General features: G+C 34.4%; 1 protein-coding gene across 8 annotated transcripts in view; it reads right to left on the reverse strand.

Moving 5' to 3' along the window:
* PUM2 (pumilio RNA binding family member 2) overlaps window positions 1-13,812 on the reverse strand; it is a 97,002-nt gene that overhangs the window by 59,240 nt on the left and 23,950 nt on the right. For 5 of the 8 annotated variants that reach the window (XM_032430202.1, XM_032430195.1, XM_032430196.1 and 2 more), the window contains exons 2-5: window positions 13,348-13,416; window positions 5,981-6,089; window positions 3,313-3,500; window positions 2,591-2,760 (exon numbers count right to left, since the gene is read on the reverse strand). In XM_032430202.1, the coding sequence (XP_032286093.1) occupies window positions 2,591-2,760; window positions 3,313-3,500; window positions 5,981-6,089; window positions 13,348-13,398 (518 nt within the window). In that variant the 5' untranslated portion in view covers window positions 13,399-13,416. Of the gene's footprint in view, window positions 1-2,590; window positions 2,761-3,312; window positions 3,501-5,980; window positions 6,090-11,325; window positions 11,400-12,272; window positions 12,398-13,347; window positions 13,423-13,812 lie in introns of those variants that run through there. The other 3 variants (XM_032430197.1, XM_032430199.1, XM_032430203.1) reach the window with 3 other exon arrangements.

A 13,812-nucleotide genomic window follows, 5' to 3' on the forward strand; every position in this document is an offset into this window, starting at 1 on the left:
GACTCCGGACTGTCTTTAAATACGATTTTGAGCAAATCATTTCATCTTCCAGGCCTCAGTTTCTTAAATGAGACTGAAGATATAACCTTCTTGTGCTTATTGTTTTAAGTAAGGACAAAAAATGAAGTGTGAAAAGCCTTTATGACAGCTCTCCAAAAACCATCTTCATCACACAAAATTGTTTCAGTTAAAATCATCAAAAAGAAATGGAAATTTGTAACATATTTACCAAGAATTAAGTATGCCCATCAATAAAAAGTATATGTCATATAAAACATCAACTTCCTCTACTAACAAGCCTCCTTAATTTTTTCAAAAAATTTATTGAGCATCGACTCTTCTCTTTTTATCAACATCCTTCATGGTCTAAACCTTATTTTTACTTTATATCTAGACATAATCTATCCTCATTTACAGTGTCTTTTCTTCTACAAAAATATTTTACGCAAGATCTTTTCCCTCACAAGAAATAAGTTTGTTCTGAGGAACATGAGTTCACAGTATATGCAAACATAAGTACATTAAGTAAATGACAGTAACTATTTTACCTGGCTTTCAGTGCCAGTTGTTAACACCTATGTAACTCTGCACCCAAGTTCAAGAGCTTCACATCAAGATAAATTTGCAAACATGTACAGAGCATTTTACAAAGTAATTACTTAATAAAATTACTTAATTGTAAGAATCAGTTTCCACATATTTGGGTGAACTTATATTTTATTTAAAAATCAACCACTATCCTTGCAATATTTAGAAGAAATTTCTACTTCCTTTCCCCTTTAACCATACCTAATTTTTCATGTGAATATTCAAAGGTTTTTCATTCAGAATATATATGGAAAGAAAAAAAAACCTGAAAGGATCTTCTTTAAAATTAGCCTTTTAGGGGCGCCTGGGTGACTCAGTCGTTAAGCATCTGCCTTCAGCTCAGGTCATGATCCCAGGGTCCTGGGATCGAGCCCCGCATCGGGCTCCCTGCTCAGCGGGAAGCCTGCTTCTCCCTCTCCCACTCCCCTGCTTGTGTTCCCTCTCTCGCTGTGTCTCTGTCAAATAAATAAATAAAATCTTTTAAAAAATAAATAAAATTAGCCTTTTAAAATGAAGCCTGCTATAGTTCTTCCCTTCCTTTCAGTTCTACACTCCAGTGATTATATACTGATGCTGTATCAATTAATGTACATATTAGTAATACGTTAGCATAGTGACCATATGGCCACAGCTATTAGTCTGAAACATTTTTACACTATGAAGTATAATACTGTATCTAAAATATTTCATAAACAATTTAAAATGTATACCCCAAACTTAGTGGAATAAAATTAGAATGCTAAAAAATGTAGAAGTTCATAATATGAAGAAGCATAGCCTTTCATACAAACAACTCTAATACAGCAATAAGTAGAGAATATAATAGAAAAAAGGCACTGCGCTATTAAGTGGTGCTATTTTCTTGCTATAGTTAATGGTGTATTAACACTTCAATTATAAATGCATACTCTGAAGGGCTCATAATCAACTCAGTTTTAAATACATGCCCTTGACTAAAACTCAGATTACGTAATTGCAGAAAAGTAAAATCAGGATAAGGTTCTAAAACAAATTGAAAAGCATTAAATTTATTTCTTATCAAAGAGGTTTACTGGTTTTGGATGCTTTTTTGCACTTAGAACAGACACAAATGGCACTGTTTTAAGAAGCATTTTACTCTGCTTTTGATAATTAAAGGCAATAAATGTAAAAGCATACCACCCATATATATAGTTATACTCAGTTAACTGAGATTTCATGGTTCACAAGATCTCAAAGAAACAGCTCATTTTCAGGTATAAGCCCCAAAACATCTGACTAATGAAGTATAAAGTATAGGAATTCAGGATGAAGAAACAAATCCCTAATATCTAGGTAAATGTACACTGCCTAATCTGAGATCAAAGCTAGAAGAAAATACTTATTTAATTACCATAAAGAGACAACTAAAAAGTTACAACTTAAAGAATTCTAAGCTTAAAGTTAACTTTTTGAAGTCTCTAATATGTTCCCTACTTCAGGAATAATTTCAGGAATATTAAGTATTACCATAAATTCATATATACTAAGAAGAAAGGTCACAGCTTCCAAGCTAATTATGTTTCCTCATTTCCAAGATTAAGAGTTAGATTTGGGGGGGATACAATACAGGGGTAGAAGGAAGAGGAAACTCCACAGAAAGGTGCTCAAGAGCAACCCCGAAAGGAGTTTGCCAAGAAAAACCAGATTAAACCTAAAATTCACTAAATATTAGCAGGGAGGAAAAAGTTAAAATTTAGACTACCATATTAGCAGAAAGGTAACAGCAACTTCTAACATTACTCCTTTAATGGAATGCACTGTTTTAGAGACTACTTTGAAGAATTATTTAAAAAAAAAAAAAATGGTTCACAATCAACTAATACTCCTTAGGAAAAAAATTAAATCTTCTTCTGGATTAACACAAGGTACAAAGGGAAATAAAATAAACCAAAATTGGAAAATGTCTAAATCAATCACATCAACTAGTAGTAATTATCCCTAAAGAGATATGCTTTTCTTCTTGAGAAAGTTAAAGTCTTACTTAAAATCTTTGCAATCGGCATCCATTCCATTTGGCAAACCTCTGCCATTTATTTTAGAATCATCATCATCTCCTTGTTTAAGATCTCTGTTTTGGTCCTCCTCAAATGGAGAAGCCTTGCCTTTTTGATCTCCTTTCTCAGGTCCATCTGTTTCAGCATCTCTAGTGCCCTGAGGAAAAAGAATCTGTTTGATTCTGAATATTTAATAGAACACAAAAAAAGGCACCATAAGGTGACCTAAAACTACGCTATAGTGCACATAAACAATAAAAGCATTGTACCTTATTTTAATTTTGTAATCAACTAATTTATCAAAGGCCAAAAAGTTGAGCACAAAACAGTGATTTATAACAGAAGGGCTAAGGCAACCTTAACTATAGCGGTGCTGGAAAAGCAGTAACACCACAGACGAAATTAAAATTCTACTTAATGCAGATGATTTTTAGTTACTTTCACATCAAACACTACCATGAATAAGAAATTGTAATCTTGCAAATTATGTTTCGTAATTAATATGGCTTGATTTTTGTAACATGGCTAAGGTTATATTCCCACTGGTTCTACTATTTCATGTATTTCAAGAAGTGGCCAAGAGAAGAAAACCAGAGCTCCAATAACTGCAAGACTTCCTTGAGCTCTGGAAGAGCCAAAAAAATAAATGGACTTAAAGATAACCAAATAACCATTAATTATTAAATATTTCTTTATTCAAAATACTTACAAAAGTTCCCTTCCTAAATCGAGAATCCAATTTATCAGCAGGAGAAGAACTTAATACATATTCTACCATGCTCACACCAAGGCCTCCACTTTCTGATCGCGGAGACAGTATTGCATTTACTTCACTGTTTCCATGAAAACCCTGTCCAGATCTTCTCTGTACCATAATAGGCTGGGACATTGAATGGTCTGTTTGGAAGGAAGAACACAATTACACATTTGTACTTTTAAACTAACCAAAATGTATTTATATAAATTAATAAAGTAAAAAAAAAAAAAATCAGCATACTGTTTTATTTTGAATGTTATCATAATCTTAATAAAAAGCTTTCATACTGTTGAAACTCACTGGCCTGGGCACATTTCTTGGGAATACAAACAGAGCCATTTGGTTAACAAAAAAAAGTAAAAGCCGATATGAAGAACAGTCAAACCAGAAAGGTCAACGGAGACAGAAACATTAACCTGAAGGCTCTGCTACCTATAAGCATCTTGTTAAAATATTAAAGCTTTCTTCATGATTCATAATAATTCAAAATAGAAACCTAGAAGAATAAAAAGAACTCCTAAACTGGCAGAGGCACATCTCAAGCTCATAGTTATATACTGGGCAGATTCAGAACACATGGCTGTACCACTATAAACACAAACAAATACGTTTGGAAAAAATCAGTTAATATCACAGAATTTTCTACTCTTGGTGTAAAAACTGTCACCTAAAGATTATTTTTAAAAGTCCCTTCTAGGGGCGCCTGGGTAGCTCAGTTGTTAAGCGTCTGCCTTCGGCTCAGGTCATGATCCCAGGATCCTGGGATCCAGCCCCACATTGGGCCCCCTGATTGACGGGGAGCCTGCTTCTCCCTCTCTCTCTGCCTGCAGCTCCCCCCACTTGTGTGCACTCTCTGTCAAATAAATAAAATCTAAATAAATAAATAAATGTCCTTTCCTACCTTAAAAGTTTTCCATTTATTTTTAACAAAAAATTATTCATCTGGTGTGAATAACTTTTCTACACATTTTTATGACAAAAAGAAAAAAAGCAATATTTAAGATTAGAGAACAAATGGGATACAAATATAATAAAACATTTGAGGCAACATTCAAATATTGTTTTTTTAAGGCACCAATAAGCTACCTCTGGTTCATTCGTTATCACACAGGATACTCAATATTAGGTCCGGTCCTTAACAGGCTGAACCATCACGGTAGTACTCGGCCATCACTTCATTAACTCTTATGTTTTTAAATGACTACTACTTTTGTTAAAGCATGTTAAAACATTTCATTGCAGTACCTTTATCCACAAGAGATTAGTCATTATATTTTTCATTCACTCATTCACCCATTCATTAACATAGTTCAAACAAATGTTGGTTTATGGTCTATTGTATGCTGGGCATTGTGCTATGTATGGGGAATCCAAGAACAAACAAGACAGTCCCTGCCCTAAGGCAATCATAACAGAGTAAAAGTGCATCAGTAAAAATGATCCAGGATACTATGGAAACAGAAAGAAGGAGCATTAATCCTTCCCAGTCTTAGAGTGAATCCCAAAGGAAGTGATAAGAAGGGTAAAGAGTTAAAGTGAGCAAAAAATAGGTGAACGTGAGGGTGAGAAAGAGAACTTCAGTTAGAGGGGCGCCTGGGTGGCTCAGGTCATGATCCCAGGGTCCTGGGATCGAGCCCCGCATCAGGCTCCCTGCTCAGCGGGAAGCCTGCTTCTCCCTCTCCCACTCCCCCTGCTTGTGTTCCCTCTCTCGCTGTGTCTCTGTCAAACAAAATCCTTAAATTCAGTTAGAGAAACTAACTATATGATAAAGTCTCCTGCAGTCATGGAAAGACTCTTCTTTAGAACAATTCCTCTAGAACAAGGAATATCTTACTCGTATTTGTAACATACTTGGCATTCAATAAATGTTCTATAAACAAAATAACTTCTAATTTTTTCATTCATTTCTAATTTCCTCCTATCTCTGGGTAAAGACTAATATTCATCTTCAAAATTTTATCCATACAGCTAAAAAAAGTTAAGTTGCAAGAGGAAGTGGCACAAGAAATTAAAAATACAAACTTGACACTAAAAAGAAATACATAATGTTGCTTAAATATTTTATTGCTTGTACAAGTTGTCCTCCAAATATAACATACCAAAAATATTTCCCAACCATCCATCTTGAAAATAATCTCTCATTACCATGTTGTGCTCAAGATGTTTTGCTTCAGAATGTTTTAAAAAATATTTGGTTCTGGTAAATAAAGTAATTAAGCACTCAACCTTCAAAACAAAAATTGAAACATGTCTACTTTCGAGCACAAGTAATTTTATTTTAAAGATTTTATTTATTTTTGCGAGAGAGAGAAAAAGCATGGGGGGGCGGGGGGGTGCCAAAGGGAGAATAAAGAAACACCCGGGTAATTTACACTCAAAATTTAAAGTTAATTTGATTAATTATCATCCAGTAATATTTTACTGTGACAAAGACTTCTAATTATTAAGTAGACCATTAGATAAGGGTTAATTTACATTAAAAATGTACATTATAATGACTTACAAAATTTTCAACAAAGTCATCAGAAATTTGCTCCAAATACTGTCTGTCTGGGGGTAGGCAGGGTTTCAAAAAATTCAAGTAAACTCATAATTCTCACACATAACACCAATAACTTACGAGAAGTTCCCCATGCAGTCTCTCTCCATTCATCATCCCCAAGAAATATGCCTTTTTGTCCATCTTTTGTTGAATCATCAGGTTCCCAAAACTTTTTGGTAGGCAAAAGCTATTTGGGAGGGAAAAAAATATTAATTCAAGTTTCACTCTAATTGCAAATTTATTCTAATTCCATGTGGGTGAAAGAGAACTTACCACCAATATGTACAAGTGAGTTTTCAATACTAAGGAAAATTCAGAGATAACTATTTTCTATTTTTGTCTTGTTAATAATAAAATAACTCCCCACTTAATGTTTGGGTACTGGCTCCAGTAATTCTAACCCTGAACACTAGTCAAAGTCCACTTCTAACTTTTCTACATGTTTGAAATGGTTTTACCATCATGTGACTTTCTTTATAAATTTTTTCAAAAAATCTACTAAATTTCTTAATATAGGTAATAAAAACATCTATACAAAAGGTGAAAACCTCTCCTTTACTGCCCTTGGATCACCTCCTATCCCATAGCTTCCATGATAGAAAATACATCTTCACTTTTACTTCATAACTTCACGACTCTTCCTAGGTCTGGAATACTAGCAATCTATCAATTCCAAATCAGGAACCTGTGGATGGCGGAAGACACACAGAAAGGAACCTCAAATACTTCTGAAATAATCTAAAAGCCCCATGCTCTATCTACCATATATGTGACACACAGAGCACGTAAAAATTGTGTTGATACAATGATTCACTGATTATTCAAAATGTACATTTGGCTAATTCCTAATGATACTTTATCACTCATCCTAGCCTCTCCTCTCTACCTTCCCTGATACTCAGAGAAGATGGACTGGGGATATGTTTGTTTGAAAACAATAGATTGGTTTCCTGAGGCATGCATTTAGCATTTTAAATAAGCATTCCTCAGACCTCCTCCCTCTCAGCCCATAATTAGGTACCCAGTCTTTCAGTGGTCATAATTAAACCTGTATATACTTCTAACACTATACTTATCACACTAAATTACCTGTGTTTGCCTCCTTAGGGACATGGTAACCTTATTTTCAGAGAGCTCACAAACATACAAACTAAATGTAATAAAACAAACTCAGTAAAACCTGAATTGGATCTGAGAAATAAAACTGTGTGTTGGGTGTGAAAGTGTGAGTGGAAGGCGAGGAAGATAAAGTAAACCATGAACAAAGGCACAACCTAATAAATTGCATTGTGTGTACAACAAGGTATGAGATGATGAACAGATGAGGGAATGTCAAAGCTGATGCTGGGAAAGCTTTCTAGGTCAGATCCTCAGGAACCTTAACAAGTTAAAGAAAAACTGCACATTACTTTGAAGTAAAGGGAATCCACAGAGGTTGTTAAGAGTGATACTGTGTTTCAGAAAACAACTCAAGTTGTAAGCTATAAGAATAATGGATATTCTAGACTACAGACAAAGAAATCAGTTTAGCAGAACTACAACAGGGCCAAGATGGTAAGAACTGGAATAGGGTACTAACAGAAAGAATTGAAAAATAAAATGGTTTGAGAGATATTTAGGAGAGTCAGTAGGATATGATTACAAACGGGGAGGAGATTGATAAAATTTTAAAATTTGGGTAATAAGGTAAATGTAGTATTACTGACCAAACAAAAAACTAGAAGCAGCTTTGACGGCAGGGGGAAAAGTTCAATTTGGGCATGTTCCTAATCTACAGATTTTTTGCTAAACTATATATATTTAATTTTAAAGGAAACTAACTTCCGCTAGTTTAAAAAGAAAAGTTTCTCCATGTTAGGAACTGGGCTGGGCTGCAAATGATTTGTGCACAGACATTTTAAACAATAATCTGCTCTAATAAAGATCCCAGCCAAATGCAACCTCTGTTCCTTCGTTTTTTTTAAATCTCACTATAAAAGGTTCATGTACAAAATGTAAAGCTGATTAATACTAAAACACTGTGCTTGATATAAATAATTCAACATTCATTCATAGTAAAACCCAACTTAATCCTTCAAAATACCATTAAAAAATGGCTCCTGAGAAAATAAAAAGTTTTTACCCCACACATCATGAAAAAAGATTCAATATCAAAGTAATAGTAACAAATAAGGAATTGAGAATAAAATTTTAACAACTTAATAGAAGCAGTCATCATAGACACAGAAGTGGCTTAAAACTAATCTTCTAAGGTAGCAGAAATAATAGAAACTCTTTGAGGAAACCATTCCAAAGTCTTTGTGATAAAAGTTCTATGTAGTGTTTTAGTAGAGAAGCTCATATATCACTGCTTTAAAATACAAATTGTACAACTAGGGAAAAAAAATCTATGTTAAGCACTTATGCAATGTGCCTACTTTCTGCCAAGCACTATACTATGAATATCTTTTCATTTTGCAAACATTTATAAATTATCATGCACAGGAAAACAATTTAGTAGTTAATAAAATTAACACTTCTACTGACAAAGACCTGTACATTCTAGAAACAACTTTTTTGTGACAGTTTAGACACTGATTCCAAATACTTTCAGAAACTACTAGTTTGTGACCAAGAATAAATTAAATTAAAATGAACTAAATATAGGGGAAGGCAATAATTCAGGACAGAACAGAAACAAACAAAAAAGATTGAGGCAGTACACTGGTTGTAACAGCAGCAGAGATTTGCCCCTGGAGACTCTTTTACTGTAGTAGAAATGGGGAAGAATATTACAGAAAACAAGGGCTAACAGATCTTAAAGATCTGTAAAATATATGATCCACTACCACTTCATATTAGTTCCGTAATTCACAAAAGCTTTAAACCAAGGTCAAGCAATTCAGTATTTGTCAACCTGCACCTTTGTCCTTCCAACTGAGAAATGACTGGGTGAACATACAAATTCATCCCCCAATTGTCCACCATTTTATTAGTTCTTTCTTTCAAGAAGCTAATTTATGGCTTTCCCTCTCCATCATCAAAGAAATCAGTCAACAACCTAGCATACTGCCTCAAAAATACATAATAAATTCCTACTAGAATTTAGAGGTACACCTGATTTAATACAAATTATTACATAAAATCAGATAACCAACCAAATTAACATAATCCCAAGAATCAAAAGAATCTGAAAAGCTTTATGTCTACAATACAGTGTTTTAAATTAAGGTGTTCATAAAACATCCAAACTTGGGACACTTTTGAGGAAGGGGGTGCTATTAATAATTATGCCATGACAAGAGATATGTATCTGGACTGTCTGGGCAAATTAGGATGTAAGATGACTATCTATGGAAGTTCAGAAAAGAGAGGCATAGATGCTAATAACTAAATGTGTAGAGAACAAAAAACACAAGGTAATTCCCTATAACCCCAGATTAGTGCTTTTCCAGACTTTAATCTCTTCTGTTAAGAAAAGAGATCAACACTTCTTTATTTTTTCAAATCATACAACTTCCTCAAATCTTCTCCATTCCTAATATCCTTTAACAGAAAACATTAGATGTCATCACTTCCAATAGGAAGCAGTATTGTAAACAGTCAAGGCATTCATGAGTTTATACCATTCCATCACTACCATACATGATCTTAGGCCAGTTAACCATTCTGAGCTTCAGTTTCCTCATCTGTAAGGATAATAAAGCAACTGTCATAGAGTTTCTATGAGGCTAGAATGAAATAGCTTAGGTAAACGGCCTAGAACAGTACCTAGCACACTGCAGACACATAAATATTAGATATCTTTACTACAAAAAATAGGCATCTTCTAATATTATAAAACATAAGTAACATACTGACCAGCAACATTTAACTGGCTAAGAACTATGACATTATTCATTATAAAAATCTTGTCTATAGCTATTTGCCTTCTTTTTCAAGTCCATTTGAGTATTGTAGGAGAATCATGAAACAAAGAACAGATGCCTAATACAGTCCCATTCTGCATAAGGAAACAGAACCAAGGTTACACATATGGCTAGTAAATGGCTGCATTAGGATTTGAACCCATCAATCTCTAATTTTAACGTTCATTCTCTTTACACCTAACTACCATAGAAGATGGTTCTTTTCAATCACAGTCTAATTCATCAGTACTTCTGAAAATTCCCAGTATTAGAATACCACTAGATATAATAAACTTTAATGATATTATCATGATATTCTGCCTATGTAATGTGGGTATTCATTACTGTGAATAAACTTTAAGGTAGAATTGTTAAGACAAAGATTTATGTAGACAAAACTATGATCTATCTTCAAGTAGCTGGTTTCCATTCTAGTTATCCCTAACAGATCAGATCAGAGCTAGAACATTTGCGATATGTGTAATTCATACAAAAGGTTATTCTTATTACTGTCTCCAAAGAAGTCAGTCTTACTTGAGGTCATAGCACTAGTGATAGATCAGAGAAAACAGAAGTCTCCTTACTCCCCTATCCAGTATTCCACTTCACCACACCACCTGGGATCTCAGCACATAATTTTCTTTAAATATTATTGTGTAAGAAACGAGGGGGCATTATTTATCATACTAAGCTATGAATACTCCCCCCAAAAGACACATTAATTCAGTGACTTAAAGTTAAATTCTGGGTTTCCTAAAGAATTTCAGGCAGGGGCCTCTTTCCCCCTATTTAAAAAATAAACAGGAACATACAGTGTGTGTATAAAACAACAGGTATGTGCCTCTGCAGTGTAGGTTTATTTTTTAAGATGTTATTTATTTATTTGACAGAGAGAGAGAGCACAAATAGGGGGAGCAGCAGGCCAAGGGAGAGGGAGAAGCAGGCTCCCCACCGAGCAGGGAGCCCGATCCCAGGCTCCTGGGATCATGACCTGAGCCTAAGGCAGACACAACGACTGAGCCACCCAGGTGCCCCTGCAGTGTAGTTTTAAAACACTATACTAATGAAACTGAGTCCAACCTCCTATGAATGAGCTTTGCTCTTTTTAAGCGATATGATGTAATACAAATCAGGAAGTCTTTTGACAAAAACATGCTATGGAAAAATATGGAAAGAATGAGTTTATGAATGGATGAATACAGAACTGTTCCCATTTCTGGATGACCAAATAGAAAAGACTGCCCTTCTGATGATGGGTCAGCACAGAATACCATGATCTACAAAACCCAGTACATTTGAAAACTGTCCTGTATGTAATGCAGTGCTTTCTACATTAGAGATCTATAACAACTTAAGACATAAGAGAACTTTATTTTTGAAGAAAAAGTCAAGAATAGGGCAATCCATTAAAAAAGGATGTCACATTAAAAAAATAAACAAGCAATTTTAGAAAACGGAAGAGCCAGAAACTCAGGGCTACTTTTAATTTATTAAAATGAATGGATTCTGGGATAAAACAAAAACAAAACACCTCACCTGTCAGGAAAGGAGGAGAAGACTGGTGAGAGAGAGACAGGCAAAGAAGGAAATCCCAGAAGGTTCCCTGCTGCCTGTGAGATGAGGAAAGATAGAAAGGCTTGTGGGAGAGAGAACCCAGAGACAGAAACCTGAGTAGGTTTCTTATCTATCTCCTAGAGGTAACAGAATTAGTTGGTAAACTGTTAAGAAAAAATACTTAATTAGTGAGTAACAGCTTATTTAAAAATACATTTCTACTGAATGAAGGTCACAGAAGCACTGACCTACTGCTATCTGCCCAAAAAAGCAGGCAGTCTATACCCTAGCCACTTGTACTCTGCATATCTGAAATTTCCATTAAGAAAGCCTAGATTTAAGTTTAGATCAACATACTATTCCAACCCAGTTTGTCTCTTTTCCAAAAACATCAAGTGTACTTCCTCCACCCTCAAGTAACTAACCAAACTCTTCCAACTATTTCTGATCGTGACATTTTTTTAACTGCAAAGATGTCTTTGCATTTATCAACCACTATTTGGAAATGGAGGGGGAAAATAAGCCAATTGGTAAATATATGTACAATGTAGATCTACGAAACAAAGTGCTGGGGGGGGTCTAAGAGAATTAAGTTAATGGTGTGACTTTACTTGCTCTTAAAAATCAAGTTTGTCAGAGACTAGGCTGAAACACTGTTCAAACCTGCTTTCAAGATAGGTTATTCTGCTTTTTAAGGACTAAGTAGCAGTGAACAAAACAAAAGCCCTTTTCAACTGCTTCTTTTTATTCGCCCATAGTGTAAATAATGCCTAAGCAGCCACTGTACTACAGTGAAGCTCTATAGTTTTTTGTTGTTGTTTGACTAAAAAATTATTCCCTCTTTCAAATCTTTCTTAGGGACTAGAATTTTACCTTATGCACTAGACTAACAAGTTTACTTTGGCAACACTTTAAGCACCTTAACTCACCCTTAAATCAGTCCTCTGAAAATGACAAACTCTTTGGAAAACGCTGTTCTGGAGAAGGGAAGGGTTAGCTAGCTGCAGGGTGCCCTCTTGTGGCCCAGAGGAGTGACTGGACTCTTTTTCTGCATCTGAAGAGCACACAGCATTGGATGGAGTGAGTCTCATGAAGGTCTCTAATCTACCAAAGTAAAATAATCTCCAGGAGCAAGCAGTTAATTACACATCTTATGTCTGTTCACTGTTATGTTCTATTAGCAAAGTCCACACTATGTTAGTACTATAGAACATGACAAAATAAAGATGTGACCACAAGGGTTTTTATAAGCAATTAAAGTTTTCTAAATATTCTTTAGGTATATGGAAAACAGCATTTTGATGCCTTAAATTATGTTATGGTGCAGTTAAATGGGATACCCCAATGAAAATCATATATTAACAGGACTGATAAAATCTATTAAAAAATTCAGAGTGCTCACTGTGTGTCAGTCATTCAAAGCTAACAATCTACAGAGGAGACTAATATAAAACAAACTGTAACAAAGTAATATAATAAAAATATGTATAAAGATCTATGAGAAGTCAGAAGAGGAAGTAATTAATTCTACTACAGATAGCAATGGGACAATAGTAAGACTCTCATTTCTCAGTACAGTCTTGTATAGGATTAGAAGTTAATTAAGCAAACAGTAAACAAGGAGAGGTTTTTGGAAGAGAGAATAGTGAACAATTAAGTGTGGCTAAAGCAAACATCATACATATATAAAACAGCAGGACAAGGATAAAGAAAGGCTCTTCAGAGCAAAGTAATTGTGGTTCATTACCAAAATATAAAACATTAATTTCTAAACCAAGTCGATCAAATCAACTAGACACAATCTCACTAAAAATTACTGCTAGGGGTTAAAAAAAAAGCTGAAATCACCACAATACAGAATTGTATAATCCAAGATTTAAAAAACCCACATCATGTGGAAGACATAACCACTATTTTCAAGAATATTTATGGTTAAAAAAATGAGTCTCAATGGCTCAAATAATCAAAGTGAGGTATACATTCTTAGTATTCATAAATACTTACCTCTCCCATTCCCCGAGATTCTAATGCAAGAGCTTGAAAATCATGATTCATTTCATCCACAGATCAAACCTGTTGAATAACAAAAACAAAAATCAGTAAAATTTAAACAGACTGCATCAAATATTTTTATATTATATTGCTATTACTGCTATTAGCATGAGCTGAGATGGGCAAAAATCGATTTCTCTATGAAGACAGATTTTCCTAAATAGAGCACGTAATAGCAATCTACGTTAAAATGAAAATTAAAACCCTGGGGTCAAAGGTTCTTGGGCTATTATGTGTGCCAAGAGAAACCCCTACTAGTTGAGCAAAATAGATGGAAAGTAAAGAATAAAGGAAGCAAGCTCAAATACTAAAATATAGTCTGTTTTCTTTGTTATAGCTCCAATTACAAAATTACTGTTTTACTTCAACATTTTTCAAAACTTCTCAGCATTTCCTTATTTGTAGATCTTATACCAA

The sequence above is a fragment of the Phoca vitulina genome, unplaced genomic scaffold (genome assembly GCF_004348235.1).
Source record: "Phoca vitulina isolate PV1807 unplaced genomic scaffold, GSC_HSeal_1.0 scaffold42, whole genome shotgun sequence".
NCBI lineage: Eukaryota > Metazoa > Chordata > Mammalia > Carnivora > Phocidae > Phoca > Phoca vitulina.